Source organism: Vanderwaltozyma polyspora, genomic scaffold (assembly GCF_000150035.1).
Source record: "Vanderwaltozyma polyspora DSM 70294 KpolScaffold376 genomic scaffold, whole genome shotgun sequence".
NCBI classification, from domain to species: domain Eukaryota; kingdom Fungi; phylum Ascomycota; class Saccharomycetes; order Saccharomycetales; family Saccharomycetaceae; genus Vanderwaltozyma; species Vanderwaltozyma polyspora.
In genome coordinates this window covers 1-23,938 of record NW_001834583.1, presented here as the reverse complement: position 1 = coordinate 23,938, position 23,938 = coordinate 1, and the positions used below count along the sequence as shown (strand labels likewise).

Here is a 23,938-nt window from a genome sequence, read left to right as displayed (position 1 = left end):
TTCAATAACCCAAAAACAAACAAATAATTAAATAAACGTCTCATTCAAACTTGTATAATTATATATGTACTATTTAAAATAAATCTAAATTTATTAACGTCCTACTTCCTCAGTCTATTCTCCTCTGCAGGAACAGCATCTCTCATATATTTTTCAAATGGATTGCTGTCATCGTCATCATTATCATTATTAACATTATTATTACGTCTAGATGGAGGAGGTTGAGGGGTAGCATTCAAATTCTTCTTCTTTGCCGGTACTGGTGGTGGAGCACCTCGTATACTATCTTTCTTTTTAGGAACTGCTGGTGGAGCTTTTGGTTTCCTTGATGTTTCTATCTTTTCAAATTTAGGAGGAATATCATCAATTGAAGTGTCATTACCTCCAAACTTCTTTCCTTCATCTTCCAAACTAATTCCTGTCTTTCTCAAGTGGACATGTGTTAGTTCATCGGTTATGCTGTTTAAACTATTTTGATTTTGATTTTGATTTTGATTTTGATTCATTGAACCCACTGGCTTATGGCCCTCATATTCAGGGTTTACCTTGTTTACAGAGGAAAGATTCTTAGGTTTTGGTTTAACAACTGGAGGTGGTGCCTTTTTGCCTTTTTTAACATCGATTTCTGATTTCCTTTCCAACAATTCTGCTGGAGGATTCCATTTTACTGGTGCTGAAATATCTTCATCCTCATCATTACCGAAATTATGTGTTCTTGGCGCAGAGCTTTCCTTATTAGAATCATTAACTTGAGAATGAGAAGGTGATTCAGCTTCAACTCTTCTGAATGGCTTTGGAGGAGGTGGAAATGACGACACTGGTTTTTCTGCAATTGGTGGTTCATTACGATTCAACCTATTTGGAAGACTTGGTGTGCTGCTTTCCATAGAAGGTGGTGTGGGATGCGATTCAAAGCTAGTTTGGGTACCACGGCGTGATGGTAAAGCAGGTGGACCATTAGCTGAACGAGCTAGTGGTTGCGGTTGAACAGGGCTTTCTGACTTTCTGTCAGAATTAACAACAGGCCTAAATGGCTTAGGAGGTGGTTCAAAATTAATTGTAGGATTTGAATTAAAAGAACCTACAATTGCAGCTCTTGGTGGCTCTGTCTTAGAATCATTACGTTGTTCTTGGCCAATTGTAGAACTTTTAGCCGACTTTTCCAGATTTTGCTCAGTGACACGGCGGTTTGGAGGTGGTGGTGGCGGAAGATTATTGAAATCCGAGGTTTCTTCGTCAGGGAACGATTCTACGCTAGAAGAATTGTCTTGCATATAAATCGGTTGGTTTTGATGAGCCGGTATTGAATTTACAGGTACAGATGATGAATCAAGAGTCGAGGCTCTGGAAACAGCTGGTACTGCGCTAATCGGATTTCTAATGGCAGGAGATGGCTTTGGTTCTGAAGGTGGACGAGTTTCTGTCCCTCTATCTCTATGTGTAGGAGGTGGAGGAAGATTACCAATATCAACTTTAAGTGCCAACGGCTCTCTTGTTTGAACTTCATCTGGATTATAAGGTTTTACTGTAATACCAGATGAAGCTGGGAGTTGAGCATTGGCATTTATATTAGGCGTTCCGCCATAAGCTGGAGCAGCCAGTGATGGTCCTCGTGGTGGCATAGGTGGTTGTTGTTGCATAGGTGGTTGCTGTTGCATAGGTGGTTGCTGTTGCATAGGTGGTTGCTGTTGCATAGGCGGTTGCTGTTGCATAGGAGGAGGTATGCTTCGATTCATCAAATTGTTTTGTTGGTTTACTTCTGGCTGTTGTCCATAATAATCTTGATTAACTTGCGGTATAGAAGACTGGGATTCCTGGTACTGAACCTGATTAACAACTGGTTGTGGAGTATGCCTCTGAGGAATAGAAGGCGGTTGGGAATAGGTTTGCTGGGGATCGTATGCATTAGGTACAGAACGAGTCGTTTCCTCCTGTTGCATGTTTTGTAATTGAGACAATGGTGTTGCTTGAAATTGTCCTTGGTTTTGAGCCTGGTTTTGAGCCTCCCCATATGGCTGAGAGGTAACAGGTGGTAGTGGGGGAGTTTGACGCTGTTGAGGCTCTGGTAATTGAAATTGATTACTAGGTTGTCCTACCATATTTGGCGGTTGTTGCATAGCAGGAGGTTGTTGCATAGCAGGAGGTTGTTGCATAGCAGGAGGTTGTTGCATAGCAGGAGGTTGTTGCATAGCAGGAGGTTGTTGCATAGCAGGAGGTTGTTGCATAGCAGGAGGTTGTTGCATATCAGGAGGTTGTTGCATATCAGGAGGTTGTTGCATAGCAGGATGTTGTTGCATAGCAGGTGGCTGTTGCATAGCAGGAGGTTGCTGATATTGAGTTTGTCCGCCATATTGCATTTGAGACTGGTCTGGAGCAGAAACTTGACCATCGTATTGGTTAGCAGCGGGTTGTTGGGGCCAAGCAGGTTGCTGAGTAGCAGATATTGGTTGAGGAGGAAGCTGTCTCAATTGCTGTTGCGGAACTCCTGCAGAAGCAGGATATTGTTCCACACTATGAGAAGAAGAGGTCGCTTGTACCTGCTGCGGTTTTAATGGAGGAGGAGGAAATGAATTTGGATCTTTCATACTACTAACGGGAATAGATGCAGTTGAGTAACTACTGTCATCATCACTATAACTATCATCACCACTGTATTCATCATCACCATTCTTTTTCTTCCCCTTTTTCTTGTCCCTTTTATCTCTTTGTTCTTTACTCTTGTTATAATGATTTTTACTGGCATTATAGCCTGATTTGCCCACATATTTGGCACCCTGATAAGTATACTTACCAGCACTCTTGAACCCAGAGGCAATAGACCCTTTGTTCTTATCCCAAAAGTCACTCATAAACTAACCAATATTTGATTTGATCTAGAAAGGCAAAACACCCCTTTATAAAAACGAATTAGAAACTGAAAAGAACACAATGAACTCTCACTGACTACCTAACCCAGATTACAAAGCTCTCTAAACCTTCGATACAATCCTGATATAACCTTCAATTAACAATACTTAACCTATTAAAACTGTTTCGAAACCATCTTTTAATTGCAAGTTGAGTGGTTTTAATTTAAGTAAGAGATAAAACTTCATCAACTCATCAAGAAACAAACTGCTCCGAAACTGATCCTGCTCCAGGCCAACAATATAAAAGGAATTACAAGTCATTACAAGAGGCCAAGGTACTCTTACGAGGGGAAAGTTCATCATTGTTCATTGTAACTGGTCAAGTATATAAGTTTGTTAAGGTTTATACTATTTGTATTGACTGAAGATTCCTTAATAATTGAATTGGCTGTTATTACAGAGAAGATAAAAGAGTTATTTAAGGTACTTCTTTCTTATAGGATAAAGAGGTAAAAAGGTTTGAATTGAGATTATATTGCATATTTTAATTGTTATTACAATCGAATTTATTGTAGTTGTTGTCGTTGTTGTTGTTGTTGCTGCATATGAGGTTTGTGAATTTAACTATCTTTTGACAAAACCGTTTTTTTTATTATTTGAGGATACTGCCAATTATAGCAGCAGAGCGATAAATTCTGGTGTATGTAATATGCTCATCCCATTTCATGACCAGTTTTTAACAAAGAAAGAGGTAATAAAAAAGGATTAGAAGAATATAAATTAAAATCACTATTTGTAATTTAATAAAATTGATTTAATTTATACTCTTTGATTGATTTACTTATTCATTTATTCATTTATTGTGTGGATAAGATATATCCCAAGTTAACATTTTAAAAAAACAGGATACTACTGGGTTAGTGTCAATTTTGAACTAAGGTACTAGTTACCATACGGAACTAGAAGTTGAACTAGAAGTATTAGTGCCAATAATAATATTGTGATAATGCTTTGTAGTACTGCACTTAGACGTATTCCCATTGAAGTTGATAGGAGAGTGATTTTAAATCGTGGGAAGGTAATTTTGATTTCAAAATTTCATTCTGAGTCAGGCAGTGAACCAGGTTATTTACATGATTCATTATGGCCAAACAATAATAACCCAACACCTTATGAAATCTTTAATTTGAAAGGTACAGACGTGGATAACAAGAGTTTGAAAAAAATTTATCATAAATATGTTAAGCTTTATCATCCTGATATGTCATGTAATAAACATATCTTAAGAAATGTGTCAGGCAAAGAGAGTAGATTATTAAGTATAGAAGAAAAATTGGAAAGATTTAAACTTATATCTCATGCTTATGAAATATTGAAAGATAAGGATAAAAAATTTTTATATGATTGTAATAAATCAGGATGGGTTAACAATGGCTGTGTACGTCACAATTATCCAAATGCATATTCTACAAAACATTATGGTAATGGTTATGGCTATCAATCTGATTACACATACGCCTATTGGAGTGCAGGAACCTGGGATGATGTTCAAGAATTAAATAGAGAGAAAGAATCTTTTAATATATGGCAACTATGCATTTTTGTTTGTTCATTGTACGCATGTGTTAAAGGCGTGGCGTTACTATCAGAATTAGAAGATGCAATTAATATGAAATCCCCTTCACAAGAAGATTCAGAAAGAGATTTGATACTATCTTATACAAACTATGGACTCGATACAGATAAAATGTCTCGTTTGAAAAGGTTTTTATGGTTTAGAACTTTCTCAATGTTTAGAACGAAAGAAGATTTGGATAGAGAAGTTGCAAAAAACAATAAGCTTCTGGCAGAATTAGAAAAACCAAAGAAACAAAAATAATGCATTAATAATCCAAATCTATGGGTAAAACTCATCTGACACACATAATACATATATTCCGTTACGATTTTTAATATATTCATTCAAGAAAAGAAACTGGTTGGTTTCTTACAAATTTCATTAAATAAAAAACATATATCAATAATAATATTCATGGGCTGTCCATCATTACTAAATTCAAGAGATCTGATAACATAAAGCTAAGAAAAGTTCCATACCTAATGGATACTTTATAATCTTACATCGTAGTTTACTTGCTTCAAACCTTAACCTCATCGCAATAAATTTCGCATATTCAAATTGACCTCTTATTAAAATTCATAGTAACTACTAATAAAAAGCCAATGCTTGTTTAATTCAATGACAATTGTGTTAAATAGCTGACCCAAGGAATAAACAGAGTATTCAAATAGGTTGCTAATTTAACTTTATAAAGAATTATCTTTTGTATTATACAGTACATATTTCATACAATTCCAGAATTTTCTTTTGGCTTTACAATAATTGAATAAAGAAACAAACTGCTAAATATATTGCTAATTGCTTATTATGAATTTTACTATACCTGAAACTGTGTTAGATTTACAGAATATTAGAAATGAATTAGTTCGAATGGAAGATAGCATTATCTTCAAGTTCATTGAAAGGTCCCATTTCCCAACTTGTCCTGCGGTTTATGATCCAAATCATGAACTTTTAACAATCCCAAATTTCGAAGGTTCATTCTTGGATTGGGCATTAATGCATGCAGAGATCACCCAATCTCAATTGAGAAGATTCGAATCCCCTGACGAAACTCCCTTCTTTCCAGATCATATTTTAGATCCAATTTTACCAAGTATTCATTACCCACAAGTTTTAGCACCTTATGCATCTGAAGTCAATTACAATAATAAGATTAAGCACACTTATATCGAAAAAATTATACCATTGATATCTAAGTATCAAGGTGATCAAGAGGAAAACTTTGGTTCAGTTACTGGTTGTGACATTGAATTGCTACAAAGTTTAAGCAGAAGAATACACTTTGGTAAGTTTGTTGCAGAGGCCAAATACCAAAGTGACATCCCATTATATACTAAATTGATCAAAGATAAAGATATAAATGGTATAATGGAAAATATTACAAATTCAGCTGTTGAAGAAAAGATCCTGGAGAGATTGATATTGAAAGCTGAAGTTTATGGTGTCGATCCAGCAAATAAAGAAGGTGAGAGAAGAATAACGCCAGAATATTTAGTTAAAATATACAAAGAAATTGTTATTCCAATAACCAAAGAAGTAGAAGTAGATTATTTACTTCGTAGACTTGAAGATGAATAGATAGAGGATTTTCTTCTTATCTACATATTGTTCAATTACTATTTAAGACTTTTGATGTAATATACTTATATATATACACATAACTATATATATTTACTTTGTGCCCATAATATGTTTACAGTATAACCACTAGAATAGTCGTGGTTAATTGATTTTTATTAACCTAGTAGTCTCATTGTCAATTCAAAAGTTGCAAATGTAGCACCGTTAACTGGGGCTGCTCTTAACATTGTAGGACCGAACCCTTTGAAGAATGCATTTAAACCACCTCTCTTATAGATATTTCTGGCTACGGTAGGAATATTATTACCAAATTTAGGGTTCTTTATATTATCTGTTTGGATAACAGATTTGATGACATCTAATGGATAAACCATTAACCATAAAGTTGTTCCTGATAATGCACCAAATAAACAAAGTTTTGTTGCTGCTATGTCTGTTCTTTTTAAACCTTTATTAATTTCTCTTGCTACTAAAGCCTCATACACTAAGAAATAAGTACCACAACCATGTGCTTCTCTAATCATTGTTGGAACTAAACCTCTCATCAATCCACCTTGTGCCCTCAATTTTTTAATACAATCAATTGGACCTTTGAATTCAGCATTAGCACCAGAAGAAGTTTGAGTTTGCAAACGAATTCTTACATGTTCAATAGGGGAAGCCAAAAATGCGTTGACCACACCACCAACAAACCCACTCATATAATATTGTGGTAAACGTAAAGTTGAAGCACCATCGTTATTTTTAGCATGGAAATATCTTTTCATTGCTTCGTTACAACCAAATTGAATTGATACACAAGCACCTACACCAACCAATGGCGTCAATGTACCTTTATAAAAACCTTTTAGACCTTCATTTTTAATCAAGTTACGAATAACAGTAGTAGCTGTAGTTGGTGTAGTAGAGGTTTGTAAACGCACTTTTGTAGTATCAAAAGGTTGACCAACTAATACTTGAGCGATACCACCAGCAGTACCACCTAATAAATCCTTGAAAACTCTAGCGTTATCATTTGGATGTAATTCAAGGTCATCTATCAATTGCGGAGTGGGATTATCTTCAGACATTAATATTCAAATAATTATGATACACTTCAATTAGCTTTTTACCAATTCTTGATTATGTTCCTAATGGTATAACTTTCAATTAAACCTTGATCCTAAAATTTTTCACCTAAATTGATGAAATAGTAACCAAACACTTAGGAAACACAAAACCTCAACAATTGGTATCACAAATCTTAATCGATAGATCCAATCAATACAGTCCAACCTTACCAATGGTTTTATATAAACTTGATTTATCTCATCTCATTTAGCATCATGAGTCAAATTCAACTTTTCTCCCGCAGTTAAGAGCCTTGAATTTTTTTTTTTCACTGAGATCAAAATGACAAAATGAGATGACCAGAGTTAAAACAGCCAGAAGACAAGTAATGCTCCTGATGCTTGATAAAATCAGTTGTTTGTGTGATTAGTGTGTGTACTATGCTTCTAACTATGATTTGAAAGTAAGCCTTCAACGGTAAATTATTTCGAGAGAGCAATTAGATCTCGTTGACCATAAAATTCTGCAATTACTGCCAGCGTCAGGGCCAATGGGTCGGCAAATTCAGGGATATCTTCAATCGTAATATCTTTTAATTCTCCAGTTAGTGACAGTTTATGATTAGGAGATTTTGAACCTTTTGATAATAGTTTTTGACATTTTTTCCCTAGATTTCTTAATTCACTAGTGTATTCAGCTGTCAGCTTTGTTGGAAGATGTAATAGCACGTAGAACAACCATTGCCCCATTCTGTCTGCAATTTTGGGTCTCTTATATGATGCTATATCTTTAGTCCACTCTTTGGAGAAATATTGTACAAGTACCCAAATACTAGTTTCATTAACTATATTTTTAAAAATTGAATGGGACGGTTCATTCTGTTCTATGTATTGATACCACTGTTTGAATCCCATGGGTGTATATTTATAAGAGCTTCTGACAAAATGTTGTAACTCTTGTAAGTTTCTAACTTTAGTCTTGGAAAGTTTTTTCAATATGGTTTCACACCACTCGACATCAATATTATATTCCTCATCATCATGATTCGACGTGATTTCTGTCAGGTTAGCTAAGATGTTCAACAAATGAACTACAATACCTCTCTTCTCCTTCAAGGCCTGTAAATATCTTTTTAAATAAGTTAATAGTAGATTTAAAGTCTCGTCGTCGTAGCCTTCAAATATATACCCTTCTTCCCAAATCTGTTTCCTAACGAATTGAAACCAATCGGACAACTCTACAGAATTTGTGATCACCAACGTTTCTGAAGTTGTTTCTGGACCAGTTTCAATTAATTCGACTTGATCATCATCGTACATTTCTGCCATATGTTTTAATTCAACTGAATTAGAGACAAGTCGACTTTTTGGAACAGAAATAGCGCTAGTATGAATAGCCTCTTCTCTCACTTGATTCAAATATGTTATCACATCTGGATTGACTAAAGAATCAGATAATGCAAATGCTCTGTTTTGACCAAATATCGAATCAGTAGCCTGTGTCTCGTGTTCCGATGACATCTTATTACGTATCTATATCAATTAGACTCCAAATTTAGAGATTCAAAAACCTACACCAACAAATTCCTAATTATTTTAAACAAACTACAACACCAGAATGAGCCTAGATAACTCTTCAACATCCTTTTACATTTCATAATCTCAAACCATCCTTTAATCACTATTTATTTAACCTCATCGCTAATTGTTCTTATTGGCATTTTTCCATAGAAACTTCTCGAACTTTCTTTTAAAAAGAAGCTGTAATAATTAAACTACAAGAAGATGTGATTATATATTTATAAAGAAACTTTAAGGTATATATAAAAGCATTTGAGTTGAATCCATCTGTAGTTTGTGATTCTGTGCTCAGTACTGGTTTGATCTCATTCGATTTGGTTTGGAAGTTTACAAGATAAAGTAAATTAGACTTTAGTTAAAGTTATTTGGAAATTAATTGAAGAGAATGGAAAAATTATTGCATTGGTCAATTGCTAATGCTCAAGGTGATAAGGAGGCTATGGAGAGGGCCGGTCAGCCAGATCCTAAGATGTTGGCTCAGTTGTTCGGTGGTGGAGGTCCAGATGATCCAACTTTAATGAAGGAAGCTATGGCTGTCGCAATAAATGAAGAAGCAGATTTAGAAAATAGATTAGTCGCTATTGATAACTTTGAAATGTTGATTGAAAATTTGGATAATGCTAATAATATCGAAAATATGAAACTTTGGGATCCAATACTTAAATTATTAGACAGCGAAGAATCTGAATTACGTAGTGCTACCTTATCTATTATTGGTACTGCAGTTCAAAACAATGTGAATTCACAAGAAAATTTTGCCAAATACGACGGTTCTTTGAAGAAGTTAATTGTTTTAGTACAAAACTCACAAGAACCTGAATCTGTTAGAACTAAAGCTTTATACGCATTATCAAATGTTATAAGAAATCATAAAGACATTGGAGAAAAATTCTTAGCAGAAAACGGCTTGGATGTTATTCCTCCAGTATTACACGATTCTAAATCAAGCACAAAATTTAAGATGAGAGCAATTTCCTTATTGAACGCATTTTTAACAACAATGGAAATTACTGAAAGTATAATTAAGACTATCAGAGAGGATAACGTATTAGAGGCTTCAATCGATTGTTTGAATACTGAAGATGATTTAAATATTATAGATAGAGTATTGAATTTTTTGTCACAGCTAATAACTGCAAGAATACAGTTTACTGAAAGTGAACTGGAAAAATTAAGAACCGGTTTCAAGAATATCGAACAATTCAAAGATCAATTGAATGAAGATGATTACTTGGCTGTAAAGTATGTATTATAAATTATATTTCTATGAGGGATCTCTCTTCCAATGAGACCCTGAATGGCGTATACCTCAAGCATTTAAAGAACAATTGTTAATGTATCTTTATATCTTCAAAATATTTAGTCCACAATTTTAATAAAACAGAATTATTAACAAAATTATCATCAATCTATAAAATAAAATTAGTACTTTTTGTAAAATGCAATTTATTAAGCGTATGAGAATAAAATAATTGGAATGTGTTCCTTATTCTATAGATGCGTCTGGATCTCGACAGAGAAACAGTTTATATAACCTATTTTCCATAGCCTCTGACATTAAATGGCGTCCATCAGGACCAGATTTCAGCTCTCCTTTCTTAAAATCATCTAATAGGGTTTGAAAGCCCTTGTATTCTCTAGTGATGCTTTCAGCTTTTAATTCTGGCATTCGTCCAATTTGATTTAAAACCTTCTTTAAGGCATCGACTCTATCCTTACTGGATCTGACGTTCAAATGAGCATACCTCATAAAACGAATTGTAGGGTCATTCCGTTGCTTGGCAATTAATGAAACTAGATTTGGTAAAGAATTAAGAAAATCTATATGTGAATTAACTGTATGAATTTTAACATTCCATAATCGATCAATTAAACGAAGTCTTTGTTCGATGTCATTACTTCTCATATTCAAATTCTGTAATTTCTCTGTTTTCTTAGATTGATTAGATTGATTAGATTTTTTTGTTGGTGACTTTAATGGTGACTTTGACAGATGCTCATTAACTCGTGCCTTATATTTATTATTTTCTAAGTTATCAAGATCTCTCTTTAGCTGGGATAATCCATATAGAACCAAAATAATATACTTCTTGCTTTTTATGTAAAATCTGATATCTTTGAATAACTTACGTTTATTTTCTCTATATTGTTTGAAAAAATTAAATGCATCATAATATAATATGTAGACTTTTTCATCCAATATTTTAAATTGATCTGGATAATAAATATCGTTATTGAAATCATAAACACTATCAGATTTCCTTAAAAATCTGATTAGAGGAATATTTCCCGAGTCGCCGGTTTGTAGAGTTGCTGGAGCCACTAATGATCTTAAATTAGGACATACCGATTCAAACTCTTCTAATATTGAGCATGGAATTTCCAAAATTATCTCAGATCTTGCCTTCTCATTATCTCTATATGTTTGATTTACTCTTTTAAATGCTTCTTTCTCTTCCGTTAGAAAACGTTTTATTAATTGTTCAGATTCAATCCTTGTATAGCTACTCCCACGCACTATGTAACCATGCAAATGGCAATGGTCATTATTATTCGAATCAACCCTATTTTGAAAACTTTCTGGCATAGAGTGAGATCTCATTATCAGTCTAATTTTCTCATTATTAAACGATTCATTCTGAATTGCATTATAGCATCTTTTAGATTTTGATGGGGTAGAAAGTACAGGCAATTTTTCGTTATCTTCTAGGATGCTGGTCAAGGTGGCTTCTATTATACTATCCGCCAAATCTTCTCCCATGAAGCTATTCTTTGATTCATTTGATAATTCAATGATTGAATTACTCTTAACATTCTCTTCATTTATATTAGTATCTTTAGTTTGATGCGTATCCTGATTATTGCCATCTCGAATTGAAGATTCTATCAAACTATTCGAAACTGGCGACGATAATGGGCATTGGTTGAATATATTGCGAGACGCTTGGCTAGAAGTGGCATTTTCATTCAATTGTTGACTTGAAAATAATTTTTGCTTCTTTTTTGGGGAAGAATTCTTTCTTGGTGATCCCTGAACTTGGTTAGCTTTACTTTCAGAGACTCTATCACATTTTATTCCCCATCGATTAGCCAGTGATTGTAGACTTTTCTTGGTTGCCTGTCTAGTTGAAATATCAATACCGCTACTTGAATTATTTGTTGGATCATCATCTAAACTAGTATCCATTACAAATAGATTTCTTTTTACTACTGTTTTGGGTGATTCATCTGTTATGCCTGAATAATCAAGGGCACTGGAAATACTATCTAACTCACTCAAATCATCTTCGATGAAAGGAGCAATTACTTCAAAAGAATGATTAACCTCATTTATTTTTATATCTTCAGAATTATGACAATCCTGATTTATTTTAGTCTTGTTAGATGATTGAGAAGAGGATGTGATTATTAACTGGACTGGTTCGTTATTATTATGCGCTTTCCTTATACGTTGATCCTCTTCTATGATCCTGATATCATCACTATCTTCAATTAAAATTAATGAACTATCATCCATATCATGAGATTGAAGTCCCCTTGGCTATCATGTACATAGCTTTATAACTTTTAGTTCTTAGATTATATCATTCTTAGTTCAAATTAGATCTGTTTTTAAATATTGTTATAGTTTCGCCTTTACTGGAAGCTAAGAGCAGCTTGACAAGAAATTTTAATATTGACCTTGAAAATATAGTCACTTTTCAAACGTTTAAGAGATGATCTAGAAATGGACTTTAACTAAAAATCGATCTATCATATTTTGAATCATCTACAAATTTTTTATAAATACTTAAATATGAATATTAAGATTAAATAGGTAGAGATAGAGTTTTAATTTCAAGCTTTTATCTTCAAATCATCTATCTTTTTGTTGGCTTCATCGAATCTCTTTGTACCTGGTAGCGATGATATTCTCCTATGAGTACTATTGTGAACTTTGACTTTCTTCTGCAGTTCCTCTCCATAAATTAATCTTAATATTGTCTTTAAATCATCTTTATTACAAAACTCTAGTTGCTTACCTTCAATAGCTTTAAACAACTCCGCTTCGGTGGAACCGCATAACGTGTAAAAACACAACGAACCACTCATATCTACAGTAGATGGGTTTCCAAATACATTTCTACAAGCATTTTGTAAATAATTGATATTTCTTGACATTTTCTTGATACCATTTTGATTTATCATGGAGATTGACTTTGCCCCATTGATAAAGCTGAAATTGTTAATACTATCAATGCCTCTAAATATTTGTTCTCTAGTGTCTTCAGGTACATTATTTTTCAACTTACTTTCAAACATTCTAATATCGGATATTAATAATGCTATATTTTGATCTAATTCAGTGCTACCAACATCAGGATTCCAATCTTTGCTCGTTTGGAACAATTTGTTGATATAATAAATGCATCGTATTCTTAGATCGAATCTTAATGCTGTTAATAGTTTATACTGTAACATTTTGAAGTCATCCGTAATTTTGTCAAAGATAGTAGCGGTTTTCTCATCCATTGAAAGCCTGATGGTACTGGATCTTACAATTGTAGACAACTCTACGGACTCATACAACGACCACTCACTTCTTAATTTCTCAGCATCAATTTTTTCTATTTGAGAATTTTCATCTACAGGAATGACCTTTCTTAATTTTGGCAGCCATTCATTTATCCACATTACAGAATTCAGGAAATGCAAAACAGCATCCAAATCCACGTTGTTCAATATATCCGATTTCTCTATTCCTTTGCCATTATTCAAAGTTTGATTACTGACATTAAATAACAAAGCAGATTCCTGTGATGAAAGAGATTGAGTTTCATCCTTTAAAAATTCTTCCTCAATTCCCATCAATTCTTTATTGTTTAACCAAATGCCAACTACTTTTCTATTAAAATCGTCATTGGTAACCCCAAGTAACTTTTGGAAGATATCTTGGCAATTTTTTTGATATTTCGATAATAAATTAATAATTGCAGAACAAATCTTGTTTCTATATGAATATGTTGTATGCATAACAAACAATATATTGAAGAAGAAATTACGAAAATCGATAGCTGATTTAAATACGTTTTGATTATCTTCGTTCAATTCAAATGTGTAATTGCTATTCATTAAAAATTTAGTCTCGAAAAGGTAATTTAGAGTCATTTCTACCCTTGGAAAGAATTTTTTATCCATGTAATCAACTAAGAATTTCATTGAAGGAATAGAATATTCTAACATTTCATTAGGAAGAATATTTGAAGTAGCTTGGAATAATAATAAACATGGTTCCAACATCATTTTCATATTAAATACAGATGGTTGTATCAATGCTTCTTCTTCTTCAAAGGATTCTTCATCAATATAAACTGATGATAGATCTACATTACCAGGCACTGAAAACCCCGGAAATATATCCTTTAGTAATGACTTCAATTCATGAGAATGTTCTTTTGCTATTGTACTTCCATCTAAATTATTTTGTAAAGAGAAAAGCTGCATATTGGTTTTAGAATGATTTGAATTTACACTCATACCTCTTCTACGAATTGAATTTGTATTGGAAATTGTCGGATTGTTTAAATACTTTTCCAATAATAGTTTTACTTCGTTTAGCCATTTTGTCCATATCTTATCAAACCTATATGATACGTTCGCAGATGTACTTAATTGTAAAGATGCTACGCACTCATAAATAATTCTATGTCTTTGAATTGCAATTAGTAGTTTGATAAATATTTTCCAAAACCATTCTCTCATGATTATAGAAAGGGTATTTTTCATAGATATACCAAAATCACTCTCGAAGGAGACAGAAGATGTCATTTTTAACAAAGATGGGTATTTGGAATGCAATTCTTCACTACTGTTTATAACAATACTGTGTAATTCTTTCTTTGATCTATCCAATAAAATATTCATTGCCAGCGGTAACTTATTAAGATCATTTATCAAGCATAAAAAGTTAAAAAGTTTATCATAATCCGATGATTCTTCTATCAATATTTGTGTAGACTTTAAATGAGTTGGGTTTATGCTCTTTATTTGTTTTATTGCCTTTTCTAGTTTGAAATTTATATTTTCAGATTGTTGAATAATATCGACACTGACGACATTGTATAAATAACTTTCTAAACTAGTGAATCCAGAATTTGAAATATCAAAATTTCCCAAAAGATTTTTACTCAGGATATCTACAGAGTTCTTAGAGTAGACTATATCATGAATTTCTTCAATCATATTTTGGAACAAATTATGCTCACTGACTTCTAATTGTTGCTTAATTGGTAATAATGATGGCATTGACCACAGATTATGATTATTTGCAAGAAGAAGACTTTGTTCAAGTAACCTTTGTGCTTCTCTATACTCTTCTCTTCTTACATGATCATCAATTTTTTCCGGAATTGTGAGTAAACCTTCAATTGCAGATAATATATCGATCATCTGAGTGTGTTTCATAGTATTTTCATTCAATTCTTGTAATGAACCCTTTTGGGTAGTAATTTTTTTATTTGCCTCACTTGCAGATTTCTTAACATTATAAACATTATTCTGAGCTACAGTAATGGAATCAACAGCAACACTATACGATGCTACATTACTATTGAAGGCTTGATAATGTTCATTGACTGCAGCTTGTAGATCAGAACCAATTTGTTTCTTTAATTGATTAAATTCTGTATATCTATGCCCCAACCCCACAGAAGTTTCATCTAAAAATTTCAATGCTAATTCTAAAGGATTTGAATCATTTGAGATAATTCTATGCCATTGCGATTGGACCTGGGCCAAATCCATATCCAAATTGTCCAATGAATTAGACATTGTATGTTGTTGGGCCTTTGTATAGGTATTAACCGAAAGAGCTCTCCTTCTTCTGGACTGTTGATTCACTCCTAAATGATCCATTGATAATATATTCTATTAGTTGTAATCAAAACTTTTTTAAAATTATTTATTTAGCCAAATATTAGCAAAGATCAAATCTGCTAACTTTCAAAATAAACACAAAAACGAATGCTTGAGTTAATTATGCAATTGATTGATTATATATGCTCTTATAACTCTCTTTTGGATCAGATCTTACCAATCTGGATCTGTTTGATATCTAGTTGGTTCTTTATATTCAAGGTGGATTCCACCTTAAAAAGGGAAAACTTCAATATTTTGGGAAAGTTGGCACGTACACGATGATCTTATTGTTCACGTGATTTGTATATTTCAATGCTGGCAGCTGTCTCAAACCGTATTAGAATGACAGTAATTCATTAAACCATATTTAAAACATATATCACTCTCACTCTTTACTAAACTTATTATTACAACTATTAAACTAAGAATTGCCAATTTATTTCAACTTTTTGTTTTATACCAATTTTTATTTTTACTTGATGTCAACATTTTAAGATCATCTTTGTTAGCTTATGTATTTGAATTACACTGTGTATTTTATTTCTTAAGAGTTTTTGAATTTTGTTTATTTATTTATTTATATATTTATTTTACAATTGTTCAGGTTCTTCAATGATAGTGATATTTTTGTAGACATGTGGTGTTGAAAGCTTACAATTTCTCTCTTCCTTAAATTGTGAAACTTCATTGATTAAATATTCACGAAGTCTTTGCATTGAAGTCAAATTTTCTTCATATGAAAAATCAAAGGCACCCCATGGACAAATAGGTTCATCTTCTGGATGTCTGACCTCATTCAGGAAAGGGTGTTCTATTGATTCTTGTACTTTTAGTCGATCTGAAGCTTCCCATCTTAATAATCTATCAAGTAAATCTATTGCATCAGGACATGCAAAAGGGTAAATGTCTCTCCATTCTACTTTTTTATGAGGTGGAGTTGCTGAGTTACACATGTTCCAGGCTTTAATAGATCCAAATGAACTTAATAATTTTTTTGAAGGTGAACCAAGAACTTTGATAATTTCATAAATTTGATGCATAGAATCTTTACCCATGAATTTGGGTTTTCTACCATAAAATTCAGCTAATATACATCCAGCAGACCACATATCGATTGACTTATCATACATTTTTTGTGATAGTATTAGTTCTGGTGCTCTATACCACCTCGTTGCTACGTAGTTCGTAATGTCATGTCTAGATTGATTAGCTGCAAAATATTTTGGAGCCACACCTCTTGCTAAACCAAAATCACAAATCTTTAAAGTACCATTTAATGTACAAAGTATATTTCCAGGTTTCAAGTCTCTGTGGATAACATCTGCAGAATGGATATATTTTATACCACATAAAATTTGATAAAAGAAATGCCTGATATGGAAATCTGTTAACTGAACTGAAGAATGGATTACTTTGGCTAAATCATAATCAATCAATTCCTGGTAACAGTAGAGCCCATCATATGGCTTTTCTGTTACTAATTCAATATCGATTAAGCTTACTATATTTTTATGACCTCTAAAATAATTAATAAATTTTAATTCTCTAATGGCTCTCTTTAACAAAATTTCTCTATAGAAGATATTAGTAATTTTTTTGACAGCAATTGAATAAGGATTTGATGGGTTTTTCTTATCTCTTACAGAGCACACTGTTCCATATGAGCCCTTCCCTAAAACTTGGATCACTTCATATCGACCAGGAAGGCTAAATTTAACACTTTCATAGACTGTTCTGGGTAGAGTATCATCTACACTAGGAGCTTTATCGAGCTGAGAGTGTAGCAGTTGCTTTATCCGATCAGACCCAGACGAATATTTGTAGTTCTTCCAATCAAACTTCTGGGACTGCAATTGTGATATATTGTCTGACATTTCTTGAGTGACTTGATCTGTCAACACCTCAGTAGATGGGAAACTATTGCCAAATTTCATATCAATTCTAACCTTCAATACACTTTTACCACTACCTAGTTTATAAATAAATATATAGGACACCCTATGGAAATGTATTGTCCTTAACATATCAATTACTATCACTTTGTGTCATTATAAAGTAGGGTTTCTCTCATCATCAATCAATCGAAAATAGCATGAAGTATAAAGGAATATAATGAGAATATTGTATAACGTTTTAGATTCCAACCTAATTTTGATTTAAGATTGTATGGAAATAGATTGAATTTTTGTTTAATAATGAATTTTTAACTTTTACAATGAAATTGAGTTTCCAGATAAATCATCATTAAACTGACATTACTGAAACCACTAAATTACAATAATGATCAAGCAGTTCATTAACCATGAACTTTGGATGAATTGTAAAGACTAGTGTTAGTTAATTTCAAGTAAAAAAATTTGCACTCCTGTTTGAATTAATAATCTCCAATTTAAATGGTGTGCATTGGCACTTTATTCACCTCGTAGATTCCAACTTTCTCTTTCGTTCTATTGATAATTTATTTATAATTCTTACCCTATCAAGCCCTAATTAGAGATATACCCAATCGAAAAGGTACGAATTGATATACATCGTCAATAAGTCCTCATATATATCTGTCAATTGCTACATGTATCTTCTCTCAAGTACATATCTAAACATATACATGGTATTTAATGACACTTCATCAATTCTATATTATATGTTATCACGTGATTTTGGATATTTTATTCTTAACAAAGCAAATAATTTTTGAAGTGATGAAACTTTAAAGGTTCTTGTTCCTTTAGGATTACTGAGGAATTGGAAGAGGTGATATATAGTTCTTAAAAGATTAGTATTGATATTTTTCAACTCTATTTGTTGGGTATTATGTTTGATGTGAATGTCTAGTATCTTAAAAGAAAGTAGCTGGGATCACTTATTATTCATAAGCTGAAAGAACACTAATCTCTTTAGAAGTGATTTGATAATGACTATAGAGGCCGAAAAAATTCTTAAAGATGAGAAGAATCTTACTGATTCTTTCTCTAGGAAGATAATTAGAGATAAATGTGGTAACTATCCTCCTTTGAAAAGATCATTGGATGGGAGTATAGTATATCCAGAGGTTAATGGTGTGACTACTAATAGAGGTAATAAACTCTTACAAAAAAGTGAACTTATAACAAAAAGAAGTTTAAATAATTCAAAACCAATCGATGAAGAATGTGTGTTTTATAATGGTTCGGAACATAATTTACTTCAAAGGAAACGTATGAAGTTTAATCCCAAGTTCGTTGAAGATAAAAATGAAAACCCATATATAAATGTTGATGATGATGATGACTTGAATGATATTGTTGATGTGAGAAAAATGTTGATACCTATTTCATCTCTGAGTGATATTTATCAACAAAGTCCGCTTTTGAGAATATTCAAGAGCAAGATCTTAAACGAATTGGCTCTGCAGTCTATATTATTGATTGAGAAAGAACAGGATTCTGTGATAAAGTATTCGAAATTGTTGGAAGTATTCTTGGGTGATATCCATGGCCCACTATATGAAAAGAATTTAAAACTACCAGAATATGATCATAATTTAGAATTGCCAGATGAAGATGAATGCTCTAATATAGAAAATAACATTCCTGGAAATTCAAAACAAAGTTCAGAGAAGAAGGAAGAAGACTCGAAAGAAGTCGACCAATTTTTTGCCCTTCCTAGTATAAATAGTGCTGAAGAATTACTATCACAAATACCTAACTATGACTCGCCTCAAATAGCAGAGGAACTAGAAACAGCAAGACAATTAACCCAGATAGCATTACAGAGAAATCAAGAATTTATAAGGAATTTACAAAAAATTAGAGGCTTTCTCGTGAAAGCTAATAGAATCAAGGAAAGGATATATGCATGGAGTAAGGAATATTCAGGTATCCAAGAAGAAGGCGTCACTGTCCCAAATGCATTAAGAGTGGTTAAAAGAGGTTTGATTAGCGCAACAACTAATAGATCGATGGAAGATGAGAATCCATTAAACGAAGACGCTGAAGAAGAAGAGGAGGCCACTTGAACATAATCATAAACCCATATTAGTATATATAATGAGTTCTGAAGCTCAATACTATGATTTGGTCAAAATATTGGTATTCGGGCTGTAATTAATAGTTTATATAACTATGCTTTAAAAGGTATTAGATATGATATTTATGTTTTATAGTAAATTTTTGTATATTCATTAGGTTATGGTGAAGAACATTTACCATTCATTTGAGTTATGAGAAAGAACTCTGTTGAAACTACTATACTTCGATGCTACTTGAGGATCATGTTTTTCATCCAAAAATGGAGCAATACAATAATTCACAATGTTGTCAAATAGTTCATCGATTAGTCCCTTCAACTCATTACCTGTTTGTTTGAAATCTGGGTATGCATTGACTTCCAAGATCTTAACATTATAAGAACTGTCAACCAAAAAGTCAACACCATATGTTTCAAAGGCATTGGGCAAGGGTTGGAAATTTATCTTGTTAACGCTTACTGCTGCCAAAAATACTTCACGAGCAATTTCATGTATTTGGTTGATAATTTTTGATTTATTCTCATCTGGAATATCTTCTAATTTTGAGAATTCCATCACCGAAATTTCCTTTTGTTGTGAATCTGATTGTAAACAAGTATTGGTTAGGTGACATGCAATGTTTTTAATATCAGTTGGATCAAAATCAATTTCATTTGGTCTATGATATTCGTTTGGAGCAAATAAAGCTAACATTCTGTCATAAACAAACACTTCTAAATCACCTTTACAAGTAATATAACATCTTATATGAAATTTTTTGTTATTCATTGAAGGTAATAAAAGCGGGTCACTTAGATATTGTTGTACAATAAAGTGACGTAATTGGGAGATTATTATTTTATTATCATCAACCTCGACATCTTCATCATCAGTATCATCTTCATCAAAGGAGTCAAAAATTGACTGAAGATCATCAATAGTTTTGAATACCCTAATACCTTGTCCTTTGTCACTCATACTTGGCTTAACAATCCACCACCTATTTTCTTTCTCTAATTCTTGTCTCAATTCCCAGTTTTCATCTAAAGAATCATCCAAAAACTCAGCATAATCCAAATCTAATGTGAAGGACTCCAAGTAAGCCTTGCTTAAAATTGATTCAGGATGTTTAACTCTGTAGGTGTGAATTGTCTCTGAAAGATAGTGTTTTCTGATTAAAGCCTTTCTATAGATATAGGAATTAGCACTATAAGTCTTGGGATCCTCCAATAATCTTTCTAGATCTAGTTGTTCGTAGTCACCGTAATGAAATACTAGTGATCTTGAATCCTTAGGGATCTGTGATATGATATGAGTTTGAGGTAAATATCTTTCGATAGCCTGGGAAAGTGGGTTATAAATATACTCAGATTTATCAATTGATACTACTACATTTGGACTAGTTTTATTTTCCTTATTTTCCTTTACTTCATCTAGGACTAACTCTCCCATCAAATGAGAGACACTATTAAAAGTTGCTCGTAGGGGAGTGACGCTAATTTCATTTTTCTCAATAATGGCCATGTCAGTTAACAGGTCATGAGGTTGATGCTTTGAATGAGAAGTGTTGAAAACTGGGGACCAGTCGAAAGTGATTGAATGTAATTCAGAACCATCTTCAATTTCTTGGTTTTGCAAGGTGGTATGAATTTGGGCGGTAGTATAAATAGAAGACCATCTGTTTTCCCAAATTGGTGCGTAGTGTACTTTAGTTTCTGTTGATAAAGTAGGTGCCAATGGAACATTGATACTATAAAGATCAACTTTCTCATCCCAATTGTTAAATAGATGGTTAATAATTTGTAAGGATCTTGTTGATGCGATTTCCATTAATTCATTATTCACATTTTTCATACCACTGAAGTAAGCCCAGGACAAAGCAATTGCCCTTGTATTGCCTGCAATGACTGATTCCATAGCTGCACCTACGGTACCACTGGATGTGATGTAAGCGGCAGAAGTGTTTCTACCCACATTTGGTCCCGATATGACCAAATCAAATTTGTGATCCATCAAATGGTGTAAACCAATATTTGAGCAAGATGCAGGGGTACCATCTAGTAGACACCATTCTAGATGGTCGTCGAAACTTAAATCATTATTATAAGAATTACGTGGCAGTTTTGAATCCTTCAAAGGTAATTGTGGGTGAGTGAATGGACCTATATAACTATTGTCGTTTGCATTGATTCTTGAATATAAAAACTTTGCAGATAAAGTTTTACCAGCAAGATGAGCCTTACCGATCCATGACCTCTGTTCATGAGGTACACAAATAGTAATCTGCCAATCTGGATGGAATTTTTTTAATGTTTGTAAGAAAGGTCTAATGTATGGAGAGAATTCATCATGTAGAGGACCGTCATCGTTAGTGATCAGGACTCTCATGATAGCTGTATTTTCAGTAGGATCACTGTGGGGATGTTGTTTTGATATGAATTAGATATCTAGATAATTGAACCAAAATATAGTTTACCGCTAAAGAAAAGAGATGAGATGAGGTAGTAACTTCAATCTTTTTTTTTCTTTTTCAATTCGATGTATATTATATATTTGAGTATTTTTCCTAAAAGAAAAAAAAAGATATTTAATAAGCGTGCAAAAATTATAATAAATGAGGCAGGTGAAGGTATATATGGATGAGATAAGAAGTTGAGTTTAAAATTAGAGTTTTGATCCAAGAGCAGAGGGAGAGAGTGTTTGTATGTGTACCGGGAGATAGTCCAGAGCAGTTTTGTAAGCAGAAGATGTCATATTTTTTCAATCCTTCAGGAGGACAAGAGGTATCAGAAGAGAGACTTAAAGTAGCAGAAGTTCAATTTGATGCTATGAATCAAACGTTCAACAATATACTGAAGGGCTGTTTAGAGAAGTGTATACCGCATGAAGGGTATGGAGAGACGGAATTGAACAAGGGAGAGATGGAGTGTATTGACCGATGTGTGGCCAAGTTGCATTACAGCAATAGGTTGATTGGAGCGTATGCACAGACACAGGGATTTGGACCAGAAAAGTACCTTCCCCATTACGACAAGATGCTCTCGAAGACAGACGACCAGTGATATCATCAGTTCGAGTGCATAGTTACCTGTATATATACATACATATATAAAAAATATAAATAATAATGTTAATAAAGAGAACCCATTAGTGTATAGGCATAATATTTAGTCGTGGACGAGTAGAGTGATTGTATAGATGTAGATATAGTTGGATATAAATCCACCAAAACACGTGACCAGATAAATTACCCTACGCATAAATTGCACATCACCAAACACGACATAAATAAAAAATTTTCTTCTTCTCTTTTCCCCCTTAGTCTCTGTTGTGCCGAAATACGATTGGCAGATTGGTATCACCAACCACCAGCAACCAGCAACCATACTAAACTCCCCATACTAAACTGACCTCCCAACTAATTTTGAATTTTATTATTGTATGTGTAATAGACAGATTATACACACTCTAATAGTAATACTAATAGTAATACTAATAGTAATACTAATAGTAAAACTGATAGTGATAGTGATAGTAATAGTAATAGTAATGCTAAGTATGGTATTGGTATTGGTATTGGTATTGGTGTCAGAGATGTCGATGTCAGTGATAGTAGGTTATGGAATAGTAACTGTAGGTTGGTTTGGTGAATGCTAGAGTGTTGATTAAATTGTAATTAAGTCTATCGTTTGTTTGTTTATTTAAGGATATATGTATTTGTAATTCTTTAACTGTCTTTAGTGTTTGTTGTTTGTTTCAATTGTGGTTTGCATTTTCATTTTTAACTTTAGTTTTAGTTTTACTTTTGCTTCTTGTTGTAAAATTGTAATTGTAATTTATTGTAATTATAACTGCAATTCTAAATAACCCAAGTACATCACTACCAGTATTTATTTTAATTTCAAGTTCTAAACAAATGGCTGCCCCAAGAGAATCAAAGAAGAGAACTACCAGAAGAAAGAAGGACCCAAATGCTCCAAAAAGAGCTTTGTCTGCTTACATGTTCTTCGCTAATGAAACAAGAGATATCGTAAGAGCTGAAAACCCTGATGTTTCCTTTGGTCAAGTTGGTAGAATTTTAGGTGAAAAATGGAAAGCTTTAACTCCTGAAGATAAAGTACCTTTCGAAGCAAAAGCTGAAGCTGATAAAAAAAGATACGAATCTGAAAAGGAATTGTATAACGCTACCCTTGCTTAATCATACTTCCTTTGTTCCCCTTCCCCTTCACTTAACCCTTTAAGATCTGGTCAATACTAAAAGTTATCGGTATCCCAGTTTCTCGATTTGTATTACTATACTAACACAACTTCACAACCTTTTTTTCCATTTTTTTACATCTACGTGGAACGTTGTTGTTGTTGTTGTTGTTGT

General features: G+C 33.0%; 13 protein-coding genes across 13 annotated transcripts; 6 read left to right on the top strand and 7 right to left on the bottom strand.

The window, feature by feature from the left end:
• Window positions 1-101: 101 nt before the first annotated feature.
• Window positions 102-2,849, bottom strand: AIM3 (Aim3p; the record flags this gene model as incomplete). The annotated part of the gene is made up of 1 exon (XM_001642808.1): window positions 102-2,849. The coding sequence occupies one exon, from the start codon at window positions 2,847-2,849 to the stop codon at window positions 102-104; it is 2,748 nt and encodes a 915-aa protein (XP_001642858.1).
• Window positions 2,850-3,855: 1,006 nt separating this feature from the next.
• On the top strand, window positions 3,856-4,728 carry JID1 (Jid1p; the record flags this gene model as incomplete). The annotated part of the gene is made up of 1 exon (XM_001642807.1): window positions 3,856-4,728. The coding sequence occupies one exon, from the start codon at window positions 3,856-3,858 to the stop codon at window positions 4,726-4,728; it is 873 nt and encodes a 290-aa protein (XP_001642857.1).
• A 549-nt stretch (window positions 4,729-5,277) lies between these two features.
• On the top strand, window positions 5,278-6,051 carry ARO7 (chorismate mutase ARO7; the record flags this gene model as incomplete). The annotated part of the gene is made up of 1 exon (XM_001642806.1): window positions 5,278-6,051. One exon carries the CDS (start codon window positions 5,278-5,280, stop codon window positions 6,049-6,051), a length of 774 nt encoding a protein of 257 aa, XP_001642856.1.
• A 158-nt stretch (window positions 6,052-6,209) lies between these two features.
• Kpol_376p10 (uncharacterized protein) lies at window positions 6,210-7,124 on the bottom strand (the record flags this gene model as incomplete). Its single annotated transcript, XM_001642805.1, has 1 exon — window positions 6,210-7,124. One exon carries the CDS (start codon window positions 7,122-7,124, stop codon window positions 6,210-6,212), a length of 915 nt encoding a protein of 304 aa, XP_001642855.1.
• A 462-nt stretch (window positions 7,125-7,586) lies between these two features.
• BRR1 (Brr1p) lies at window positions 7,587-8,624 on the bottom strand (the record flags this gene model as incomplete). Its single annotated transcript, XM_001642804.1, has 1 exon — window positions 7,587-8,624. The coding sequence occupies one exon, from the start codon at window positions 8,622-8,624 to the stop codon at window positions 7,587-7,589; it is 1,038 nt and encodes a 345-aa protein (XP_001642854.1).
• Window positions 8,625-9,069: 445 nt separating this feature from the next.
• FES1 (Hsp70 nucleotide exchange factor FES1) lies at window positions 9,070-9,939 on the top strand (the record flags this gene model as incomplete). The annotated part of the gene is made up of 1 exon (XM_001642803.1): window positions 9,070-9,939. The coding sequence occupies one exon, from the start codon at window positions 9,070-9,072 to the stop codon at window positions 9,937-9,939; it is 870 nt and encodes a 289-aa protein (XP_001642853.1).
• A 231-nt stretch (window positions 9,940-10,170) lies between these two features.
• On the bottom strand, window positions 10,171-12,201 carry MMS4 (Mms4p; the record flags this gene model as incomplete). The annotated part of the gene is made up of 1 exon (XM_001642802.1): window positions 10,171-12,201. One exon carries the CDS (start codon window positions 12,199-12,201, stop codon window positions 10,171-10,173), a length of 2,031 nt encoding a protein of 676 aa, XP_001642852.1.
• Window positions 12,202-12,521: 320 nt separating this feature from the next.
• Window positions 12,522-15,578, bottom strand: SEC8 (exocyst subunit SEC8; the record flags this gene model as incomplete). The annotated part of the gene is made up of 1 exon (XM_001642801.1): window positions 12,522-15,578. The coding sequence occupies one exon, from the start codon at window positions 15,576-15,578 to the stop codon at window positions 12,522-12,524; it is 3,057 nt and encodes a 1,018-aa protein (XP_001642851.1).
• A 593-nt stretch (window positions 15,579-16,171) lies between these two features.
• On the bottom strand, window positions 16,172-17,605 carry SMK1 (mitogen-activated protein kinase SMK1; the record flags this gene model as incomplete). The annotated part of the gene is made up of 1 exon (XM_001642800.1): window positions 16,172-17,605. One exon carries the CDS (start codon window positions 17,603-17,605, stop codon window positions 16,172-16,174), a length of 1,434 nt encoding a protein of 477 aa, XP_001642850.1.
• An 887-nt stretch (window positions 17,606-18,492) lies between these two features.
• Window positions 18,493-19,575, top strand: RXT2 (Rxt2p; the record flags this gene model as incomplete). The annotated part of the gene is made up of 1 exon (XM_001642799.1): window positions 18,493-19,575. One exon carries the CDS (start codon window positions 18,493-18,495, stop codon window positions 19,573-19,575), a length of 1,083 nt encoding a protein of 360 aa, XP_001642849.1.
• A 186-nt stretch (window positions 19,576-19,761) lies between these two features.
• Window positions 19,762-21,954, bottom strand: PBY1 (putative tubulin tyrosine ligase; the record flags this gene model as incomplete). Its single annotated transcript, XM_001642798.1, has 1 exon — window positions 19,762-21,954. The coding sequence occupies one exon, from the start codon at window positions 21,952-21,954 to the stop codon at window positions 19,762-19,764; it is 2,193 nt and encodes a 730-aa protein (XP_001642848.1).
• Window positions 21,955-22,313: 359 nt separating this feature from the next.
• Window positions 22,314-22,628, top strand: TIM12 (Tim12p; the record flags this gene model as incomplete). The annotated part of the gene is made up of 1 exon (XM_001642797.1): window positions 22,314-22,628. One exon carries the CDS (start codon window positions 22,314-22,316, stop codon window positions 22,626-22,628), a length of 315 nt encoding a protein of 104 aa, XP_001642847.1.
• Window positions 22,629-23,482: 854 nt separating this feature from the next.
• Kpol_376p1 (non-histone chromosomal protein 6) lies at window positions 23,483-23,764 on the top strand (the record flags this gene model as incomplete). Its single annotated transcript, XM_001642796.1, has 1 exon — window positions 23,483-23,764. One exon carries the CDS (start codon window positions 23,483-23,485, stop codon window positions 23,762-23,764), a length of 282 nt encoding a protein of 93 aa, XP_001642846.1.
• Between the last annotated feature and the right edge of the window lie 174 nt (window positions 23,765-23,938).